At 36.5% G+C, this 24,274-nt stretch overlaps 1 protein-coding gene across 1 annotated transcript in view; it reads right to left on the bottom strand.

Moving 5' to 3' along the window:
* DNER (delta/notch like EGF repeat containing) overlaps window positions 1-24,274 on the bottom strand; it is a 143,819-nt gene that overhangs the window by 27,106 nt on the left and 92,439 nt on the right. The window contains exons 4-7 of the mRNA XM_081956351.1: window positions 21,961-22,127; window positions 18,235-18,380; window positions 6,388-6,541; window positions 3,257-3,370 (exon numbers count right to left, since the gene is read on the bottom strand). Of these exons, the coding sequence (XP_081812477.1) occupies window positions 3,257-3,370; window positions 6,388-6,541; window positions 18,235-18,380; window positions 21,961-22,127 (581 nt within the window). The remainder of the gene's footprint in view (window positions 1-3,256; window positions 3,371-6,387; window positions 6,542-18,234; window positions 18,381-21,960; window positions 22,128-24,274) is intronic.

The following is a 24,274-nucleotide window of genomic DNA, read 5'->3' as shown; positions in this document are numbered from 1 at the left end:
TGATCTTAGGTTTATGATATACATTTTTCATGCTCTAAGAATCCTTTATTAGCTCTTGTTTATTATTGTTTCAGGTCATGAATTTTATGTTCCAACTAAGCAATTGGCCAAAACATGAAAGGCTGAGTAGAACTTACTTTTCCCCCCTGGATAACACAATAAAAGCTCCCATTTTATGACCCTGTAATCCCTTAATTCAGGGTAGACTCAGGATGACTGGATGGAGCTGAGCATCTACTGGCCAGATGCATTTCCTGACAACACACAGTGTTCACAGCAGATATTCTTTCTTAGGAGAGAAATATCTGCCGCTACCTAGGAATGAACTCCTAACCTTCCAAGTGAGAGATAAACATCTTCACCACTAGGTCACCATGCTGCTTTCTCTGGATAACACAATGCTAGGAACTAATCCTTAAATTAAAGGGAATAGCTTACATTTCTTAAGAGACTGATAACTCTTATTATCAAGGCTATCATCAAAAAAGCAGGATTGGGGAGGTATAATGGATTTTTGACTTTACAAATTTCAAGCTCTTCACTAATACCCTTAAACACTCTGAAAAGTGGGAAATCCCTCTGATGCTCACCAATACATATTTACAATATATACTGTATATTATATATATAAATCCTACCATTGCATCATGTATTCAATGCAGAGTAGTAGGCGCAGAGCCCACTTCTGAAAAATAACCATTTCAGTCAAGAACATTAACATTCCGTTCCCAAATTCCTAGCTATCCTTCAGACAAATCACAGAGCTAAATCCACACTGAGCAATCTAAACTAAACTAAATAGAAAATTTTCCTTCTTTTTTTCCAATACCACAATATTCCCACGGATTCTAGAAGCTTTTGCATTATAGAGATACAGATAAAGATGATGATATAGATAGAGATAGAGATAGAGATAGAGACACATGCATACAGCAGATAGCAGGCTAACTTTTTGAAGATGGTTCAAATTAGTATTACAGAATGCCCAGCTTCTTCACAGTTTGCTGTTACAACAAATCTCAAGGAGGGAAAAGTATCGTAGCAAAAACATCTACAGAGGAAAATTTCATGGCAGTTTAAAAATAACCGTATGTGCAACTTAACACCTTAGGCTTTCCAATTTCCCAGCCATACTGCCTGTGTCTGTATTTTTAATCTCACTCTGCCCACACACAGTCAAGCTTAGATCTGAAAGTGAAAGATAGAGTGGATGAAAGAGTCAGAAGATCTAAAATTCATACTAGTAGAGAAGGAAAGTACTAAGTTTGACCCATATATCTTGATTAAAAGAAGAAGAAAAGAAGAGTCTGATTAGTTTGATCAGTGAATACGTTACTTTCATAACATTCACTTCGTAATGACTGTGGAGATGACTACTAGTTGTCAAATAATCTACTAACTAGGCATTCCATTCTGGTACAACAAATAACATGAAGATCTTCAAGTCCAAATACATGCAAGAAAGTTTTGTTTTAGGGAAGATGTCTTCCTTTCTTGTTTGTTGTATATTAGTCAATGGTATTTCTAACCCCCTGAAGTTTCAGTTGATGTATATTTACTCTTTTTATATATGATTATATTGCAAGTATTGGGGGTGCCCGGAAATATGTTTACATTGTAAGCTGCTTAGAATCCATGGAAATGGACAAGATACAAAAAACATAAATAAATAAATGAATAAAATGCATAACTTTATACATATATTTTGCATATCAATCATCTACCTCAATTTTGGCTAAGTATCAATGGTGGGTTCCGATCCTGTTGCAACTGGAACGGTGCAACAGGGGTGGGCACCCACCACATGAACACGTGCAGCACACATATGCATACTTACCACCCGTGACGCTCCAGCTGGTTGGCGGAGCATTGGGCAGGCGCTGTGCGCTCCGTGCACCTGCGGGGAAGCCCCAAAAACTTCAAATACCGGTAAGGTGCACGGGCGGGCCCTCCAGAGCACCATACTGGAATGGTACCAGGTGCTCCCAGCAGGCATCAGTACACCTATACCGGGGCGTACTGGTCCTAACGCAGCACTGCTAAGTACAGAGATATTTACGGTAATCTGCAAATATTGTGATCCATTATGAGGCTACAAACAACAGCAAAGGTGTCCTATCAAATCTATCATAAAAATCCCAACTCACTATGAGAAATCATCCATCCTTCTTTTGATATAATTTAGACACAAACTTTGATAGGATAGTTTAAGAAAGCCATTTAGTTTAGGTTCAGTTTTAGTATCTGTCTCACTATTTATTGTTGCTGTTTATTTTTCTGTTGGGAAGAGCCAAAAAATATCTAAAATTCTCTATTTAAATTACTGGATTGTTCCGTTCATAAGCTGTAGCATAGTTGGCAAACGGGTTACTGATTATAGTATAAAGGTTCAGTCTCAAAGACAGGTAGAAAACTAGCATTTATAGTATGCTATTGCAAATACACTTTAATTGTCAGCATTCAGCAGCTTTCCCTAACTACTGTAGACCTAATTAGATAGACTGGACTTCAACTTCCAGACTTCTAAGGCTACAGAATCTTAATACAAGATTGCTATTTAGTAGATATATCTATATTTGAGAGTAAATCAATTTGTATAAAAAGCATTTCAAACCAGATGCAAGCTACAACAAAAATCAATAGACAATGTTATTACCTGAAACACTGATAACTCCATAAACAAAAGTCAACAGAAGAATTTTAATAGATATGCTTACACACTCCCTTTCAGCCATGAGAATACTCACACATTATTATTCATTGCAGCACACTACCTAAATGACTGCTTACATAGCAACACATAAAAGACATGCATGTATGTCCACATATACTTTAGGGTTGGATACTTTTATTTATCAGAGGCCAAATTAGTTCCCAAGATTTTCCCACGGCTACACGATGACAATGAGCTGTGCTGTGTTTGCCTCTGCCTAACCACTTTTTCCTCTGCAGATGAAATTATGAAGTCATAATTCCCCCAATGTTCCCACTTGGTAATAGAAAGTACCTTTTTTGTGCAGAGAGAAGGAATGCCTGCACAAAAGGTGACATAAAGATTTTTACCGAATGAACCAAGCGCTGGGACATCTGCAAGATGGCAAGAATTCCTTCTGATTGGATAGGAAGATTCTGGTTTGTATTCACACATATGGACATACAGTGTGTCTACTTATCTTGGCAAGGGAGAAACAGCACCCTTAAAATGTTCTATAAAAAATATGTACCTTCTTAAGTATTATTGAAACTTACTGCTTACCTTCTGGACAATGGCACTTGAATCCACTGCTACTGGAATAGCAGGTCCCTCCATTCTTGCAAGGCTGTTGAATGCAATAGTCAATCTCTGACTGACACATTTCCCCAGTATATCCTTCAGCATAATAAAATCATTTAAAAATATGGGAAAGAAAATATATTGTATTAATAGATATATTATTGTTATATTATAATAGCATCCAAAACATTGTTCCTACATTAAAGAGTTGGGTTGTAATCACAAAGAATTGATCACACTCCCGTTCAAATTTAAACTAAGTTAATAGGTAACTATGTTATGTAGTGCATATTTGAAGTATGCATTACTCAGAAATGCATTTTGTCTCTCATATGACAATGAAACTCAAAACATTGGGTAGAAACTCAATGTTAGTAGATTATTTAATCTTAAACTGAAGCATTTACCTTGATACTAAAGTCTGTACAATTCCTAATCCTAATCCTGTACTATTCCTGTACTATTTCCTAACTACTGTACCATTCCTAATCAATTAAAATGTAAATACACAGTGAATAATAATGGCAATGGTACCGAAAATGCCAACTAATTAAATTTCCCACATATATGTTGCCACTTTAATTTCATAGTTCTTTACCTTCAAATCAATTCTAATTTCCCCTAAAATCTGGTTCTATGTATATTACTTTTCTTTTAAATAGTCAAACACAATCCACAACATGCTTCAACACTGACTCTGGATGAAAAGTGATACTTGTTAATATATAATGAGGTTAGGTTTTCAGAGAGTGAGAAGATCCAGGCTTGGAAACCTTGCTTAGAATAGTAGTTGTCTTTGTTTTCTTTTAAACTCAGATTTTTAATTCCAGCCTGCCTCATAGCAATCCTAGTTCCATCAGCATTTCAATTAAAATGTAATTTGTTTATAACAAGGTTTGCAGTACAGCTAACAGTTCTTTTCCAGGGACTGAGCAGTTTCCCATTTTTTAAGACTCATACAATGTGTTGGCCAAACTGTTACTTCTTTTTGCTAAGTGAATATGGTTTTTTGCTTGCTTTGACCTTGACGGTACATGCTAGTCAAGTAATTCTACTTTACAACTAATTGCAGGATATATTTTTTATCAAACAGGCTTTCTAGCTAATATAATTTCAGGCATTATTAAAGTGTGTGTGTGTGTATTTCTCTCCATTTCTTAATAATAGTACCTCTGAATGTTGTATTCAGTGACGGGTTTCAAAATTTTTTAGAACCTCTTCTGTAGGTGTGGCCTGCTTTGTGGGAGTGGCTTGTGGCCATGTGACCAGGTAGGAGTGGCTTGCCAGCCATGTGACTGAGTGGGAGTGGCTTTGCACTTAGCAACCAAAATGGCTCAGAAACTCTGGCATTGAAGTGCGTAAGTCTTAAAGCTGTCAAGTTACAAGACCCTTGCACCCCTAACCCTTTAGAAAAAAAACCCCAGGGGTGTGCAAACTTGACAGCTTTAAGACTTGTGGACTTCAACTCCCAGAATTCCTCCTCTCGCTCTTCATCTTGATGATGTGGGGACGGGGGGGAAGAGAGCTGGAACTGGTTGTAAATGGCACTGCAGATTTGTGGAACCTCTTCTATAGAAGAGGTTAGAACTGGTAGGAACCCACCCTGGTTGTATTTATACTACATATAAAAACTATGTATACTTTAAAAGGCATCATCTTTTTGTTTGCAGTACTTAAAAGAATTCAGATTTAAAAAATGAATATGTTATATAAACAAAGGAGAGGGTACTATACTATATAACTTTCAACTTAGGTAGATCAATCTACTCCAATTTATTCATCAAATATATAAAAAAGCAATTCAGTACTTCTAACAGAACAGAAGAATTGGGGTATTATGGAGAAAAGACATGGGAGCCTCTTCAATTATATTCATATAGGGATATAAATTGAGAATCTCAGTATATACATAGACTTCAAAATTCATCATTCCTGCCAACTAATTATACTGGCCAGAGCTTCAGAAATTCAGTACCACTGAAAGTCACAGTTTGCTATATAACTATGTCTGGGCAAATCTGAAGTCCCCTTCTCTTTCTTTAAAAAGAATAAAGGAGAGACTGACACGAACTGAATAGATCATCTGTTTTACAGTACCTATAATACCTGACCCCATTTTATTGCCTGCTGATCTCATTCTGTTATGTAGGCTAATGCAGATGTAACACATTTCCAAGCCTTTGTAAGGAAACTGTGCTTCTGGAACTAGGCAAGTCACATTAACTGCAACTCCTAAATAAAATGTGCATCAGTGATATATAGTGTATCTGTTACTTCCTGTTTCTAGTAATTCCAATGTCATATGTAATTTAACTGTGACACACCCCCCATAGCAGCAAACAATGTACAATTATCATTAAACACATAATAAACATAATCATAATCAACATAAAATATAGATAATACACCCAAAGATGTTTTGTGTAATGTCTCATTCATCACATCAATGACAGCTTACGCAACCGTACTATTGGCCCTGCAGGCTGGGTTTTATGCAGCTCCATCAAACACTCTTGCAGTTTTTCTAACACTTGAAACGAAACATGTTAAAACACTCTGGAGAGGCTGGAATCTATTGCCTGAAAACAGCCTTCCAGCTACTCAAAGCATCTGCTTGTCCCATCCAGCATTGAGAACCCATCACTTGTACTCTTCAGTAGAAGTGCCTCCCTTCTGCCAGGGAGCCTCTGCGTGAACAGTAACACTTGAAAAGGTACCTTTGAGACTGACTTGCTAGGATTCAATCTGTGCTTGCTCCATTCCATCCGGTTCCTCACATATATATTTAACCTATATTCAAATATGTCGTGTGCACGTGTACAAGTTAAATCAGTTTCCGAAATTACTTTTACGCAGAGTTGGCCCCTAGGTTGAAAATGCTTGGAAGCTAGGCTTTGACAGGATTTAATGCACTTGTTTGTATGTATATGTATACATGCACACACAGACGCGCGTGCGCGCGCACACACACACGTCATTTTTTGTATCAGCAATCTTCATATAAACTTAGTTCTAGTTCTGTTAACTTCCTTATTTCTTCAGTATCAAGAGATGCTCTGCTCTCCTGGGCAAACCGGAGGTACTGTGCAAATGATACGTGATTCAAACCATACCAGGAAGACAAGTACAGGAGAAATTTTTTCCAACATGTTTTTCTGCCATATCCATGCAAGTTCCATTATTCTGACAAGGATTGCTTTGACAGGCATTAAATTCCTCACAGAAAACACCCAGGTATTCATTTTCACAGTCACAGAAAAATGTTGCCTAGAACAAAAAAAAAACCATACTTTACAATGAAATCTCCAAGCTTCTTTTTAAAGCATGTTCTTGATTGTGTAAAATATTCTTAAAACAAAGCATAATTATGGCAAATAGCCAAATAAGATTAAGGAACAAGACTGAGAAGGGTGAGGACAAGAAATAAAGGATGCACATTTCTGCAAGAAAAGACAGCTGTTTACATATACCGTAAGCACTCTTTTGCGAGTCAGACAATTTTTAACACTCTTCTGACTGGAACATTTGTCTCAGTTTGCTTTTTTTAAAACCTGCCTTTGCAACCACAAGTATTATTGTAGATATAGCATAAACATTTAGGTGGCATACAGTAAGTTATGTTCTATAGTTAATTAGTACAGTTTTAACAAAGCAACATGCATTATTTCTTTGTATATGTCTGAACATATCTGCATTTCAGTTTGAACACCTCTATGAATATATATGCTGAATTTATTTACGTATACATGCAAAGGGCATAGTATCACTTATCTTCCTTCTTTCCTTCCTATCATGTATCTAATTTCATATATATATATATATATATATTCACAAAGCTGTCTGATTAAACATATTTCATGTGTGGAGAGTCCCAGTGGAGTAGCTTTGGAAACAGCATGTTTGAAAAATATGTGGCTGCTTAATTGAAGAGAGAGGTGGTTATTTGTATTCCCACATATTGCACCTTTCTTGAAAATTTGTTTAAACCTGGTAATAACTACCGCATATATCCAAACTAATGAAATTGTGAATGACTTCATTTTATGCACTGAGAGGCAGGCTAGTAGTAAGAACTAGCAAATTCTACTACTATAAAATCATTTCGTTTTTCATTTTTGTCCCTTCAAGTCAATGTTGACTCCTGGCAACTCACTGGACAAGTTCCTGGCAAAGTGGTGGCTTTTTTGGCAAGATTTCAGAAATGGTTTGCCGTTTTCTGCTTCCCAGGGCTGAGACACAGTGACTGACTTGTATGGATATAAAAACAAAATAACACAATCCACCAGAATGGACTCCATTACCTCATAATTCCTTGTTCTTATCCCCCACCCACCCAAATGTCTCATCCAAGAGGCTTCTTCAGCTCTGACTGGATGGTGGGAAATGGAAGGATTTATCTTCCTTGCAGACAGCTGGCCATTTGCATTCTTTGCAAACCAGCTGTCTGCAAGGAGTATAAATCCTTCCATTCCCCACTATCCAGTCAGAGCTGAAGAAGCTTCTTAGATGAGAAGCGAAATGTCTTCAAAGAAAAATCAGAAGGTCCAGGTGTTCTTTTAAAAAAGCATCTTTGGGACAACCATAACTTGGATGATGGAAAATCTCCATAGCCTTCTGGTCTTACATGCTTAGGATGAAAGCTTACTCTTAACTAAGAGGAAGCCTCAACAAAATCAAAAATGATTTATTACTGACTATATTTTGCTACTGTTTCTTTGCTATTGTTATCATATGGCATAGAAATGCATCAATTAAGGTGTCATAACTGTCAGAGAAGTGCAATGAAGAAATTAAAGATCAATAGATTCTTCTGGCTTGCAGTTTTACAGTTTTAATACTACCAGTAAGGCGAGGGTAATGACTGTGCTGAACTATAATATATAGTAACAATTTATTTTAAAATCAAAAGAACAATTTATTCTTGAGAAAATATTGGCAATGAAACATGTCTCAGTGCTAGAAGATCAGAATTGCAGATAGATAATAGCACTGGGATTTTGACAAGTTATTATGCAAAGATGATTAGATACCATTAGCTGTTATTAAGTATTCTACTGCCATTTTTCTTTCATCACAGAATTACACTTTGGCTACATGTACTCATTTATCTGAATAACACGGAATCAAGATCACTAGAAATTGTCATAATCATTATTTAAATCTTTTACATGCAGTTTCCAGAAATAACGAAATCATTATTTTAAAGATCTTTAACTTGCTTTTATTTGTCTGTTTAGAAATCATGAGAAGATGCTTAGAAAAGGGGAGAGCCGAATATAACATTCCCTCTTTTGAAATGGACCCAATTCAAGGCAAACAATTTTGGATAAGCCCTCCACAAAGTAGCTTCTCAGAAGGCCCACCACTGATCAATGCAAATGAGTTCTGTTAAAGCCTGAGGCGTCAGTAACTGAGGAGACGAAGGTCCAACTAACTTTTTATTAACAGAGAAAGAACTGACTGGAACGAACAACAACTAACCCGTCTGACAGCTATTTATACATGTAGCTGTCATACGGGGAACCAATGGGTGGCTTGCTTTTCTCCCGCCATTCGGCAGGCGCGCCTGAACCAATCAGAGGCGTTTCTTCCAACGCCATCTGCTGGCTGCACCTGGTGGAACACAAGTTCCCTCTTTTAGTTCCCGAAAGAAAGTGCAGGTGTTTCAGAAGGTACTAATATTTTACCACTTAGCAATTGTTTTGATTAATACTTGCATTCTGTTCTTTCTAGGAATAATAGACAAATGAAATTGTCCAATTGTCTCTATATTTTTGTATTCAATTGCAACCATTTAAAAAAAGGAATTCCTGTGGATTTTACTCCGAAGACATTATCGCAGTCATGTGGCCAGGATGACATCACAGAGCTCTGTTACCTTCCCACTGAAGTAGTATGTATTTTATCTATTCATATTTGCATGATTTTGAACTGTAGGTTTTAGAAAAAATAAAATAAAATTTATGTCACTCTATATAGTTCATGAACTGGGATAGACATGGCAACAGGTCAGCCATTGAAGACTGGCTCGGATAGGCCATGGTAACAAGATCAGCCAATGTATTTGCATAGCAACTAAATCAGCCAATGAGGGTTGTTTGGGAGCTGAAACAGTTCAGAGCCTGGGTGTGGTTTAGATTAACTGATATGTATAAATATAAGTTGTGTGCTCCTATTATTGTCCTTCTGTCATTTCCTTCTGTGAATATGTCCTTGTGTTAACCATGCTTCTGTGATTATGCTTCTGACAATTGCATAAGGTATTGTATATAACGAAGTTTTTTTAGTTAAATCAATCCTGCTGAATCAGCCAGTTGTGTGTGCTTTCTGGATTTGATTTTCTGCAACAATTGACAATTGCAACTATTCATATCAGTTCAATACATCTCCTCTAATATTAACAGCATTAAATTGAGAACAATGCAACTTGCTTTGTTCCACATTCATCCACATCAGACTATCTATCTATCTATCTATCTATCTATCTATCTATCTATCTATCTATCTATCTATCTATCTATCTATATGTTGTATTAGTGCTGATAAATAAATAAAGGGATACCAGGGGCACTGTTCCCTCTAAGGTGCACGGCTGCGTGGCCGCGCACGTGGCAAGAAAACACCACGCAGCAGTTTCCAACTGCTGCGCAGTGTTTTCTACTGTCACAGGTGCCGGAGGCTGGGGAGGTCCGTTGCAGACGGCTAGAACTGGCGGCCCGCAAAGGACCTCCCCGGACTTGTTTTGATGAGTGCGGGGCGACTGAGTTCAGCAAAGCAAGCCCGGGGAGATCCTTTGTGGGCGGCCAATCCTAGCTGCTTGCGCCCGGCGCTGCAGCTAAAGTAAACCCCCAAAGCCCCTGCCGCTACCGGAATATCTGCTGCCGCCTCCTCCTCCTCTAACAGCACCACCACATTTGCTGCCCAACACTGTGGCCGAGGTGAAGCCGCCAAAGCTCCCGCCGGCACCCCCGCCCGTGGCAGCGGCGCCTCCCTCTCCGTTCAGAGCACCTGAGCTGGGCCCCGGTGTTACCCCTGCCCCCTCCTCCTCTGCTGTGCTTTTGAGGAGCCATGAGGCCGCGGGAGCCAGTAGGAAGGTGTCGGAGGGGGCGGGAGCAGGGGGAAAAGGCCTCATGGCTTCTCAAAAGCACGGCAGAGGAGGAGAAGGCAGCAGGGGTAACGCGGTGCCCAGCTCAGGTGCTCCGAATGGAGGGGGACGCGCCGCCGCCGCTGCCACGGGCGGGGGCGCTAGCAGGAGCTTTGGCGGCTTCACCTCAGCCGCAGTGTCGGGCAGCAAATGTGATGGTGCTGTTGGAGGAGGAGGAGGAGGAGGAGGAGGAGGAGGAGGAGGAGGAGGAGGAGGCAGCTGTTATTCTGGTGGCGGCAGGGGCTCGTCAGCATCTTCAGCAGCAGCCTTGCCCCCTGTGAAAAAAACCGAAGATGGAGCAGATCCACGCAGATGACGTCGCTGCAACATGACTGGAGGAGGAATTCTGGGAGTTGAAGTCCACAAGTCTTCAAGCTGTCAGGTTTGAAGACCCCTGCGTTTTTTTTTCTAAAGGGTTAGTGGTGCCAGGATCTTGCAACTTGACAGCTTTAAGACTTGCATGCTTCAATGCCAGAGTTCCTGAGCCAACATGACTGGAGGAGGAATTCTGGGAGTTGAAGTCCACAAGTCTTCAAGCTGTCAGGTTTGAAGACCCCTTGGGTTTTTTTTCCCTAAAGGGTTAGGGATGCAAGGATCTTGTAACTTGACAGCTTTAAGACTTGTGTGCTTCAAATGCCAGAGTTTCTGACCCAACATTTTGGTTGCTAAGCAGGAGCATTGTTAAGTGATACTATATAACACTTTTAATTAAGCAGGTACCTTGAAGAAACATAACTTTGAGTTTCAAATAATACTGATTTTGTTGTTGTCTTAGGTGACACCTGTGAAAAAAATTCAGGTGCTGCTCAGGCATGAAAATGTGCCGCTCAAACACTATGCTTTTCTGCTCACACTGAAAAAAATTTAGAGGGAACATTGACCAGGGGTTGTAACACACATACATACATACATACATACATACATACATACATATATTATTCTAAATCTAGACTGATTCAATTGGATAAACAAAGGTCCAATAAATCTAGGTCTAGGTTCCTAATATAATACACATTATAATACTAGGTCAAATCTTCAACTTTCCATCCAATAGGCTGTTATATTGTTTGAAAATAAAATTTTGTGAAACTTGTTTCTCGGAATGATCTATAAGAGACTGTAAATAATATGACATTCTTTGTGCAGCTTTAAAACATTGATATCACTTAGCCAACTCAAGCAATCCATCTTGTCTAAAATCTTTAAAGAAATGTGCAGTCCTTCAATAGTGTGTGATAACGTATGTCATTCGGCAGTTCACTATGTAGCAATAATTGTGAGAATGTTTTTAGAAACAAAGTCACCCATCTATTACTGTTAAATTGTTTGTGGAGGCATTGTTTTGCCAAATAAGTGTTTGTGCATGGAGTAGTCTCCTTTATGATTATTATTTTATCATGATTCATGGAAGGCCCACTTCTAATCTCAACATTGCTGCTGTACACATGCTAAGATTGATCTCATTAATTTATCCAGGAACACTTTTAATTAGGAACACTTCTAATTAGGCTGTTGGTTTGAGCTTTGAGTTTGACAATTTGGTTGCAAACGTTTCATCACCATTCGAGGAGACATCATCAGTGCATTTTGAGTTGACGATGTCAATCTCTCCTTGAATGGTGACGAAATGTTTGCACCAAATTGCCACCTAAGAGTTTAAACCAACAACCTAACTATGAAGCCGAGCTACTAGTATTCAAACACATTCAAACACTTCTAATTCTTCTACTTTACTAAATCAAAAATTTGGAAGCTTTAAAAATGGGACTGAACAAGCATTTGTCTAAAATGGTATAAGGGCTCCTGCTTAAGCTGGGGGTTGGACTAGAAAGCCTCAAAGGTCCCTTCCAACACTGTTAATCTATATTCTGTACTCTCATTGATCTTATGGCCATTGTTCTTGTTGATGCTACATTTTCCATGATAATGTTTCAGTAAACTGGGTACCCAAATACTTTAATGACCTCAGTTGTTCCATTTCCTTATCATCTAGTCTCCATTATGTCTCTTTAATCTTTTAATAAATACGACTACCTTGGCTTTAAAATAATTTATCTGTTTGGTATTCTTTCCTAAAATAACTTTGAAATTCTGCAAGGATTCTTCTCATTCCAATCAATGTTGTCAATATATGTATCATGCCACTATATAGTAATATATGGACCTTTCTGAAGCCTGCCTCTTCTTCTGTTCTAATTTGCATTGTATCTTCCAAATAAATCTGTTTAAAATATATGTTATATATTGCTTACACCCTATTTCAAGGAGACTTTTGGGGTGAAAGTTAGCAGGGTTTGTAAAATCTCACTTTTTAATAGTGGAATTACTGCACTGTTTTTCCAACGTAGAGGGATTTTCCTCTATTTATTTATAACATTGATATAAATAATGAAGGAAGCATGCATAGGAGCCCATCAATCAGGGATTGCCTTAAACATTTTTGGTAATAACATACACTCTCCTGGGCCTTTGCCAACTGTCTGTTGTGAAATTATTCTCTTAATTTCTGTAGCAGTTACTGGTGGACATTTTTATGATAATTTTAATAAATTGTACCCATTAACTATTCTTCTAATATCCTCAAATTTCTTTTTAAAATAAGCTATCCAAACCTCAGGTGAAATATGTGTTTCTATTACTACATTTATTTTTCTCTGGCCTTGGGAAACTAGTTCATAAAATTTTATAGCGTTATTTTGTAAACATGACAGTCTTAATTCTCACCACTAGCTTTTATAGTAATCTTGTTTGTTCCTACTTTTTAGTGCTTGATATTTTCAGAGTTCATCTGTACCCTGTCAAATGATTTATCTTTTTTCATTTGTCTTAATAGTCTAGCCAGTTCCTTTTTTCTTTACATCTACATTTGTGGTTAAACCACAAGATTCTGGTTTCAGCATTTTCCCTTGCCATGGTTTACATGCTACAGGTTTAAGATTACCAACCACATCCTCGTAAATGATATTTGCAATTTCTGGTTTTTGAATAAGTGTAACCATCTGCTGTAGCATGTTGGACTGTACAACATTGATCTTTCGGCTTCTGCCAAGAGGAATGTCCACTTTGATTGTTTCTGATTCTTTGTTATGCTTTCTATATTGTGACTCTCTTGTTCTACATTATTTCCACATATACGCATAAATCTAAGACAAATGGTAATTTATCACTCTCTAATCTATCTATAATACTAAACACTACACAAATGGGTATTAAACACTACACTAATGAGTGAATATATGTGAATATATAATCAACAACAACTTTATCTCTGTGGCTGATTGATATATAAGAACCCACAGATTGATCCCTTTGTCATTCATGTAAACTGACATTTGTAATTTGTACATTAATTTAAGTACTTCTATTATTCTGGCTCTTATCATGGGACAAATGGCCCAAAAGAAAAATGACATCCATTTTTTAAAAAAGTTTTTATCCTTTAAGTTCAATAGTTCCAAACATGGGCTGATTTTAGCATTAAAAATCCCACAAATAATTAAATGTATACTTGTGTGCTGGTGTAACTAAGCTAAAGATGTAATCAGCTAAAAACTCCCAAGTTGTCCCAATTGTCCCAAGTTATCTCAATTGTTATCCCAATTGTCTGGATGGCGCATATTATCTTTCTACCTTTATATTTCAGCCTCTGTTTTTGAATTTCATCTATATCACTTAATATCCCTGATTAATTTCTTCTATTCTCAAATCAAGATGTTCTGGGATTAGTCTCATTAGGCCTTCTTTAACCTACCCAACATTGCTCTACATTACTCCTACCAGTTGTTTGAGACATTCTCCTTTCCATTTTTCTGTCCTCTAATGCTTTCTGTAAAACTGATACTGAAGAAATTCAGCAATTCAAGATCCTAAAAAGGAACTGTCAGATTAAAAGCTTTGTCAAGTTCAAGCCCTTAAGATATTGTTACTTATTCTAGGGTCCTCTAGGTGTGCAGAGAACTTCCTAATGGGCCTTAACATTCAGTACAACTGATATCTTTCTGTTAAAAATAGCCATAATGAAAGCTGAGTGTTCAGCTGAGCACATTAGCCAAAATGTTTAATTATGCTAATCTTTATTTCTCAATAATTTCATGTTATATTAGATGCACATCTGCTACATCAGTGTTGCAAACATGCAAGCAAAATAATTTTCTAAAAGGTGGGAATCAATCTAATGAATAGTATATTAAGAGATATTTATAACTATCCATAGTTAATGTTCAAGATTAAATATACTCCTTGCAACTTTTTAGGAACGTTCTGGAAAGTGACACCATTTTCTTCCAGAGGTTACAAACCAAGCAATATAATACACATGTGATTTCCTTGCAATTGTAACTTTGATTAAAGAAAATAAGGTTGAACTCTTCTTTTGCTTCACTATTTTCAGCTCTTAACACAGAATGCCCAACTATTTTTACTGAATGATCAATTTGTATGACAAATGTATGACTGTGTATTCAGTAAAATATGAGCTGCATCAGCATGATCCTTGTTCTAGTACTTTCATTTTAACTTTTATGCCTATTTATTGCAAAATATCTTTAAATTATCCTTTTCAATAATGTGCTTTGCACAGTAAAACATGTGTGCTATAAGCAGAAACATTTACAAACAACCTAAGGAAAACAGCAAAGACCATGCCATTAAACCATTAACTAAAAAGAACTGGAAAAAAGCACCTAATTCTATAGCTAATTTAAATAAGATATTCAATATTGCTAACTGATTATTGTATGAGTAGGAAAATTACCGAGGCATTTTGGGCCTGTCTCATTGAAGGTGAAAAAAAAGTGTCAAAAAAAACATTTCATGTCTAATTAAGTTAGCTAATTGAACTACTGTTCATTCTGGCTTTGAATCAAATTTTCTTGGCTTAAATTCCAATTGGCCATTTAAGGAATATGAAAAAATAAACTTTTACAGAGAAAATTCAAGTACAAACTCAAAATGATAATCTTATTAAAGTAAACATTCAGCAGAAGCTTTTGGTGAGCTAGTCTAGTGAAAGACTAGATCATCTGTAAACACATATGCTTATTTGCAAGCTCAAACTGTTGATCCAAAACAGTTGCATGGAATTTCCAAGTGCATCTTTATAATGGTTTTTGCAACAATACTTTGGCTGAGCTATTTTTAGGATATGATATAAGTTTGGTAGAACAGACTTTAAGAGACATTTGAACATGGATATTTTCAGGAGCATAGGTATTTGCTAAAGACAAAACAGTGTACACACATACAGAAGAAGGCAAACAAGGAAATTCACTTGTCACTTTCCTTTAAAACATTCTCCTGACAAATTATCCATTGCTTTTTGAACTCAGGGTATCTGAGATCAATAATTAGACTGCTATCTAGGAAAAATATATAGGGAAAACATAGCATCCTATCTTTACATATCTTCTTACTTTTAATTATAGATATTTATTTCAGAAAAACAAGTCACACTAAAAGAAGATAAAATAAGAGTAAGAATCTCCCAGTGAGGCACTACCTTGACATGGTTATGGGCTTGGCTGTTCTGAAGAAGATGACAAGTATATCAGAGGTTCAACCATATTGGACAGGTCTCACCAGAGGAATCAAAGAGTGTTTCTCCCATAGAAATATAGTCAGATCTAAATTACAGAAACCCAATCTGGTTCAGTCATTGCCTGGGTCAATAAGGACTGTACTAGGTATAGGGGAACTGGAAGAAGAGCAAAGGTCTACCCAGGAGAAAAAAAAATCTAAGTCTTGACAGAAGTAACTAAGTCTGGCAGTAAAGGAAGCCAATACCACTATAGAATTTTGTTTCACTTGCTATCCCAGGCCTGCCTATCCCTCATTTGTCTATCCCATGGTCTTGGAAAGGACTCAACATGTGGATAAAATGCCAAATGCAGTCTGAACATCAGGCTGACTATGCAATGAGCCATAAGAATATAAGAATATGAATAAAAGACAAGGAATTGCAGAAAATTACAAAGGAAAATTTAAGATGAAAGATTATGACATAAACCGGCCATGGTAGACCCACTGGTTATTGGCAAACTGGGTACCAGTTTGTCAGAAACAAATTTTGGATAGCACTTAGAAAATCTGAGCATTGACAAAATTTCCATCTGTCAATTACATTGCTTGGATCCATATATATATATACTAAGCTGATATTGCAAAATCCTAGATTCTTGGGAAGGACTCATATGAAGGCCGTTATAAACTAAAGAACTAGTAGCTATGATTTTGCATTATTGTATATATAATAATTCATAAACATGTACGATATTCCAGAACATGTATCTAATTATTCCGCTGAGTCTTAAGATCAAATAAAATTCCAAGTTTCTTCTCTAAAATTCAAAGTGATAAAATATCATGAAAATACAATATATGCCATACAATGAATCTGGCACCGTCTTCTGTACTTTCTACTTAAATGTTGCAGATTTCAAAGATTTAGAGCCCCTCTAAACCGGTGGACATTGAAAACTAAGCAATTTCCGGGAATCTCCTTTCAAAACTGATGAGATCATTGCAAAGACCTCAAAAACTCTTTCCGTGCTAGGAATTCTCCCTGAAATAAACTAACTCACGATTAAGAAAAGGTGATGGTACGTAAAATTCTCAGACTTTACTATACTCTCTTTCCCAATTCAATGCCTCAAACTGTCTGGGACATAAAATAGATTTGGCTGAAACATGCCAAACAATGATAGCAACACGTCACACATAAAACACCTTCCAAGAATAAAAATAGCAAGGTTTTTAATGTTCATCATCTTTTATGCATTTGGCGAATAAGCTATGAAAGGACAGCATTTTTTTTTCTTTTAACAAGCTTCCAATAAAAATAAGAAACAGGAAGAATTTTGGCCCCAAAATGATAGCGTTGAATATGCAGGGCAAGAAAAGAGGACACTCAAAAATAAGAACTGAAATTATAGCAATAGAGAATTACAGTTCCCAACCACATGGAACATGTTCTAAAGTAGACAGATTTGTTATTCTTTTTGAATACGTAATTATTTCTTTTGTTAACTGGTTTTTTGGCAACTTAAATGTTATGATTTCTCCTGGCAACCGCTTTCATTTTCTAAGAGTATAGACAGTTTCTATATCAGTATGGATAATATCCTATAAGGCATATGCTTAATTCTTTTTTACTTTATAGAAATATATTATTAAATAATAATTAGCAATGTAATCCAAATAGAATTGTGAGGACTGCAAAGCAACAGTTAATCAACCACTTCCAAAGTTCATGTAAGCCAGAAGATAAAATATTGGGAAGCAGTTGTGAAAAATTCCATGCAACAACTTGGGATGAAGAATTTACTAAGGTGAGAGCTGATTTACCAAGAGCCCTGCTCTGAAGAATAGTGGGTAGAACCAAGACATTCTATTTGTATTTATACTTTAATACAACTTTTGGACATCTATGGTACCATACTGTTTTCAAAGATCTGAATTAGATGCCAGAGTATCTCCAAAAAGCTGCAGAGCACTAATCAAAAGCTGGCTTTGAAGCTAAAGCAAAGCTCTTCTAATTATCCACTTTCCATAGAGGAGATATGCAGCTTTCAGTTCATCATGCAATCCAGGCAGTTGCATGCCTCATGATTGTGTCTCTTACAAACTACCAATTTTCTCCATCCACCTACCCTTTATACAGCTGCCTCTCTCTGGTTTCTCTCAAATCATGCATTGCTTCTCCTCTGGCAATTGATCCTTGCAGTTCTTTGTTTTGTCTCAATCAGCCTTAGATGAACAAGTCAAGACTAGGATATTCATGTCCTTCCACCCTTCATCCACATTCATTCTTTTTTCTTACCTCAGACGCTCTTGTAATGCATCTGCCTTTCCCAGAACATGGAAAGCCATCAGACTGGATTCTTCCAGGCCAACACATGCTGACCTTGACTATAACCATCAGGCGTAATGGCACGATGCATTTGGAAACAGAATCATTCACAAAACCTGGAAGAAATAGACCATATATATTATTACTGTTAAAAATGGAATACAATGCTTTAAAAGGGAAATAGACAAAGGAACGAGTTAAGGCTGCTGTTAATACTTCTCTCCTAAATCCCATTAAACTGCTACTGAGTGGCCATAGCCAGAGATTATATGAATATCAGCAATATTATACTGTACAGATTGTTTAATTTTTTTTTTTGCTTATATTGCCTCTGTAGTTCACAACAGCTTTAGGAGAGAAAAGGGTAGGAAAAAATTGGACAAGAGGGTCAATCCAGAGTTGTAATCTGGTGTGTGTGTGTGTGTGTGTGTGTGTGTGTGTGTATACCTGTACTAATTTCACTAGAAGCATAGATGAGATGTAGTTAAAATGTACTTACAATTAATTCAATGACCCATATCAAAGAAAAAATAAATCCCTTATCAGAAGTTGAAAATGAGATAGATAATACTGCTTCTTTATATATTTTCATTTATCTATGAAATGTATGGGTAGACCAGTGTTGGGTTCCTACCAGTTCGGACCGGTTCTACCGAACCAGTAGTGGTTTAGTGGCCTGGGTTCCCCGGTTGTTGCCATCGGTGCCGCCATCTTGTTTTTCCAGTTCTGTGCATGTGTAGAAGAATTGTAATTGCCCTGTGCATACAGCGCGCATGAAGCAAGCACGTGTGCGAATCAGCAGTAGTTCTGGCTGGAACCCACCCTTGGATAGACCACATTAATTATACATTTTGGAAAAGGTGGGTCTCTGGCTTTATGGGGTTCAAAGATTGGTTTCTCACTTACTCTGCGTGCCTCAGCAGGAATCAGCACTAAGCAGACTTTATATAGGCTCCGAAGCTAAGCAAGCTCAGGTTTGGTAAATTACAGAATGGGATACTACAAGAATACAAGAAATGCACGCTAGAAAAATTGGAAAACATCCTGGAATAAGGAAGTGGCAAACTACCCAGTACAGAAATAACAGATAAATCCGCAGAGTTACCAAGAACTTATCTGGATTCAAAGAAGTCTCTACTTTTACATAGTCTATAGTCAGATGCTTTTGAAAAATGAACTGAGATTCAAAGCAGCTAGATATAGGGCAGAGATATATAATTCATTTGCACATCACTGGAGATATGATATATAGTCATGTGCAAAGGCCCTTATAATTTAAAGTAGTTCTAGCATTCATATCTACATTTGATCAGATATCAAGGTCACAGCATTAGAACAGTTACAAATGACTATATTACAATTTTGTTTCACTTAATTTTGATGCTCTCTCTCTTAACCTCTTATGCCAGCAAGTAAGTGTTTAGAGAAATTCATTATTAGTAAATTGAATTGATTAATGTATAATTACCATACAGGAGAATACTCAGCAATGAAATGAAGACACCATCATCCTTATGCAAAATTTATTTTAAGACTGATCATGAAGTAGAACACTTTGAACAAGAAAATAAAGCCAGCCTTGAATCTGTGGTCATTACTACCTGGACTAATTAGCAAGATAGCCTTTTTCTAGCAATAAAATTACTTAAGACCATTATTATCTACTAACATTTGCTAAAAATACTTTTAAACTTCATGTTAAGTAAAATGACAAGAAGTAAATAGTGTAAGTCGTATTTTAAAGAGGAGTACTGTTAATGACTGCAAAATCTCTTAACACACTGAAATAATGGTGGATTTTTTGATCCATCAACCAAATATTTCTAAATTATGTATCCAAAAACACTTTCTATCATTTACTTATGATGAAATGGAAGAGGTTTTAAAATGTATAATTGCAATGTATTAATATTTAAAGTGGAGATGATATATTGTATAAGAAGTAAAATAAATATCAAATTATCTTTCATAGTAAAGAGAATAAATTAAATACTATTATTCCAGAACTGGCAGATCTCAATGAGAATTATCTTTTTCTTTATTGGTTTCCTGAGACTAATTGTTACAAGTTGTTCCTAAAAATTATGCTACAACAATAAATAGCAACCTCAATAGCTTATTCCTTCTGGCTAGTAATGATCTAAAGTGGAGGCAGATGGACTAACTTTCCAATTTACATTCCAACTCAGAATTAAGAGAAGAAGATGCTCTATACTGCAATATCTGCCATTTTAACACCATATTTAAAATTGGTAAGAATTCAGTACATCAATTACTGCACCAGCATAATTCTAAAAATTGACGAACATATTATGATGCTATGCCAAGAAAAGCAAAAATCCTGCTAACAAGATATTTACTTACCTGCCTCACTTATTTAATGCATATAAACAAAACAAAACAAAACAAATGCCCTTTTCTGTTGATCACATTTTTTGTTACCCTAACCTAAATCTTTAATCCAGGGTTTCACAAATGTACTGGATTTTTATTTGCCATAATGCCATAACCAGCATAGTAATGGATGTCTATCACATCTCAAGAATATCAGACTGGGGAAGTCAACTAACCTACTCATAGCATTTGGCATACATAACTGAAATACTTATCGGATAATGTTTTCAATCACAATGAACAGCCAAGATTTTAGAAAACAGATGCAATTTTTATGTAAATTACTTCTGTTACAGAAAAGAATGAGATTATGAAGACAGAATATTACATAAACTGGTTTCTTTTTCTCATGAAGCAATAGATTGAGGCGAAGAAACATGATATAGCTTTCTGAACTTTAATCCTAATGTTATTTTCATCCAAGGGATAATATTTTTTATAGTAAAGAAGCTAGTGGAAATCTCACATTCCTGGACCTAGCAAAAGAAAAAAATGTTGGTTTTTTATTTAGTTGTATCATTTCTTTGAATCACAGAAGCAAGGACATATGTCACTGATGGTTGTTACCTGCCAGCATTTTACATTTCCCTGGGTAATCTTTTAAAGAAGCTTTACCAGGGGTGGGTTCCTGCCAGTTCTAACCTCTTCTATTTCCACAAATCTACAGTGCCATTTAGAACTGGTTCCATCTCCCCGCCCCCCTGCTCATCCACACATCATCAAGATGAAGAGCGAGAGGAGGAATTCTGGAAGTTGAAGTCCACAAGTCTTAAAGCTGTCAAGTTTGGACACCCCTGGGTTTTTTTTCTAAAGGGTTAGGGGTGGAAGGGTCTTGTAACTTGACAGCTTTAAGACTTGTGTGCTTCAAATGCCAGAGTTTCTGAGCCAACATTTTGGTTGCTAAGCAAGAGTGTTGTTAAGTGAGTTTCACCACAATTTACATGTTGGCCACACCTACCCAGTCACATGACTGGCAAGCCACTCCCACTCAGTCACATGACTGGCAAGCCACTCCCACTCGGTCACATGGCTGGCAAGCCACTCCCACAAAGCAGGCCACACCGATAGAAGAGGTTCTAAAAAAATTTGAAACCAACCACTGAGCCTTACATATATAAATATTCCATTATAAAAAACCAAATCACATCTCATAGTCCTATTCATAGTGCATTACTGTAATACAAATTCCTATTCCTATTATGACTATAACAACTCTGATTTAATGTAAAATTTACACATGACTTGTTCAATACATTAGAAAAATACTTTGTGAGTATAAAAATCAACATTAGCAAAACTCACCAATGAAATAGTTGTTTCCCAATTCCAGCATCTCCTCTGCTAGGACAAGTCCACCCATTGCTTGGAGAAGAGTAATGCTTGTGGCATCTATAAGTGAGCATTCTTTAAACCTTTCTGTGGTCACCTTCCATAATAGGATAAGGGAAGCAGTGGCATCTTGCCTTATTCTAAAGACAAAAATAACACTATTAAGCAGATCATAATGAAAACAAGTGTTTAAAACATTTTCTATAAGAATGTAACATCACTCATCACATTAAAAACATGTTTCTATAACTTACCGTAATTGATGCAAAATTTCTCATTAATTCAAACACTTGTGGAAGATGTCAAAAGTGAGTACTGGTACATATTAATTCTACAACATTAGACTTACTGGAAAATATTTTGTTGTTTTGTTGTTGTTGTGCTGTTATTAAATACACAGCAATTTGAAAGCTCAGCTGGCAATTCTTTAGGTGACGTTGGCTTTCATTCACACTTCCTTCATTCTTCTCAAGACCTTAGAATTTTGTAATGTATTGGTGTAGCGTATGTATGGCTACATGCAACATGGTCTTTTGTAATTGAAGGATGGAAATTTTGTCAATGTGCAGGTTTTCTTAAGTGCCATCAAAAGATTTTTGGTATGGCACCACAGCTGGTTTATGCTATAATCTTTCAAGTTCAAGTTTCAGATCTTGATCTTCTTTGTGATGATCTTCACTAATTCTTTGTCTTCTATTGTGCTATTACTGGTGTTGCCACATCAATTATCCACACTCTCTTATTTTCAACCACCGTTAAATCTGATGAGTTATGTATCAAGCCTTCATCAGTTTCCATTAGGAAATCCCACAATATTTTAATCTGATCATTTGATCATTTACTCCTCTTTAAAACTTATGTTCTCATTAATTTTTCATTATTGGCACATGATAATTTTTAAAAAATGTTTCAATGAGTCATGATGGTGACTATGTTATGTCATTGTTTATAAACAGTTTGTATGACCTTGTTGCACGAGCTAAGTATATGCTTGTTTCTTTTGCTTCTTTGAACAATCTGTACTTTGAATTATTTGATTTTTCAACTCTGGTCTTGATTGTATTTGTTCAAACAACTTGGTCTTGAGTGCCAGAATCAAGCTTCAGGTGCTTTTTTTTAATGTTCCAGTTGTAATGGATTGCCAGGTTTTATCTTTATCCACTCTCTCCTCATCTTTTGTAGAAATTGATCATTAATGCTTTTCCTTGCCAGTATTCAGTTTATATTTCTATTACATTATTTTAATATTCATGTTTTATTTCCTGTACATTTAGTAAGTTCCAATTTTTAACTTGAATTAATTCTTGTTCTTAGATGTCTTTTACATAATCAGTCGTTGCATGCTTTTCTTCTTTGACAGTTTGACTTGAAGTAAATCTCTATCTTCATTTTCATAGGCTAGATATAGTCTATAACTCTATCGCTACAGGGATGTAATGCATAGTGAATAGTCATCATTTTTCTGACATTTTGGTCCAATTGGTTTTTAGTCCAATTGTTATGGCTGGTCACGCAGTTAGACAGATGTTCAGACAAGATTTGGCTTTTTTTTCTGCCTATCGTGCCCTTTCCAAGGACCTGGGATAGGCAGCTATTGTTTGATGGCGTTAAAGATACCATCATAGGATATAAGATATACCAAATCAATCTTTTGCAATTGACTGATGGTTATTTTCTCAATGCCAATGGTGTTCACATGGTGCCCATGTTGTTTTGGGATTGCACCCAAGGTAGCTAGATACCAACTTTCATATTTGCAGGTCTTGGTATTTTGTGATTTTTCTCTAGTTTTTTTCTCTTCTATTCTGCTGTCTCCAGGTACTGAAACATCCGCTATTCAGAATTTTTTGTCTTTCTTATCAACAGTTTTTAAGTCTGGGATTTTTATGTGGAAAGTGCTTGTCTTTTGAATTCTAAAGTCCCAGAGCACTTTAGCTTTTTCATTTTCTAATACTTTATCTATTTTGTGGTCCATCCGTCCCCCACCTACCAGTTTTTGCTTGCAGGAAAATGGTATTTCTTGCAGATTTTTTTAATGTACCATTGTTGCTACTTTGCCATGCCACTATTTCTTCAGCTTCTTTGCAGAAGCACCACATGCTGTCTGCTGCTGTCTTCTCAATTCTTGCTTTGTTCTTAAAGCTTGGTCTTATACAGCCAGAATTAGCCCTTCTGTCTCTTTTTTCAACTTTTTTGCTGTTAGCCTTTGCCAGATCTTGTTATCTGCTTTGTCTGCTTTTTTTTAATGTACTGTCATGTAGTACTTTGCCTTGCCATATTTCTTTTA

The sequence above is a fragment of the Natrix helvetica genome, assembly GCF_964273705.1.
Source record: "Natrix helvetica genome assembly, chromosome: 5".
NCBI lineage: Eukaryota > Metazoa > Chordata > Lepidosauria > Squamata > Natricidae > Natrix > Natrix helvetica.
Note: the sequence above shows the minus strand (reverse complement) of the source record. Positions and strands in the feature narration are given on the sequence as shown.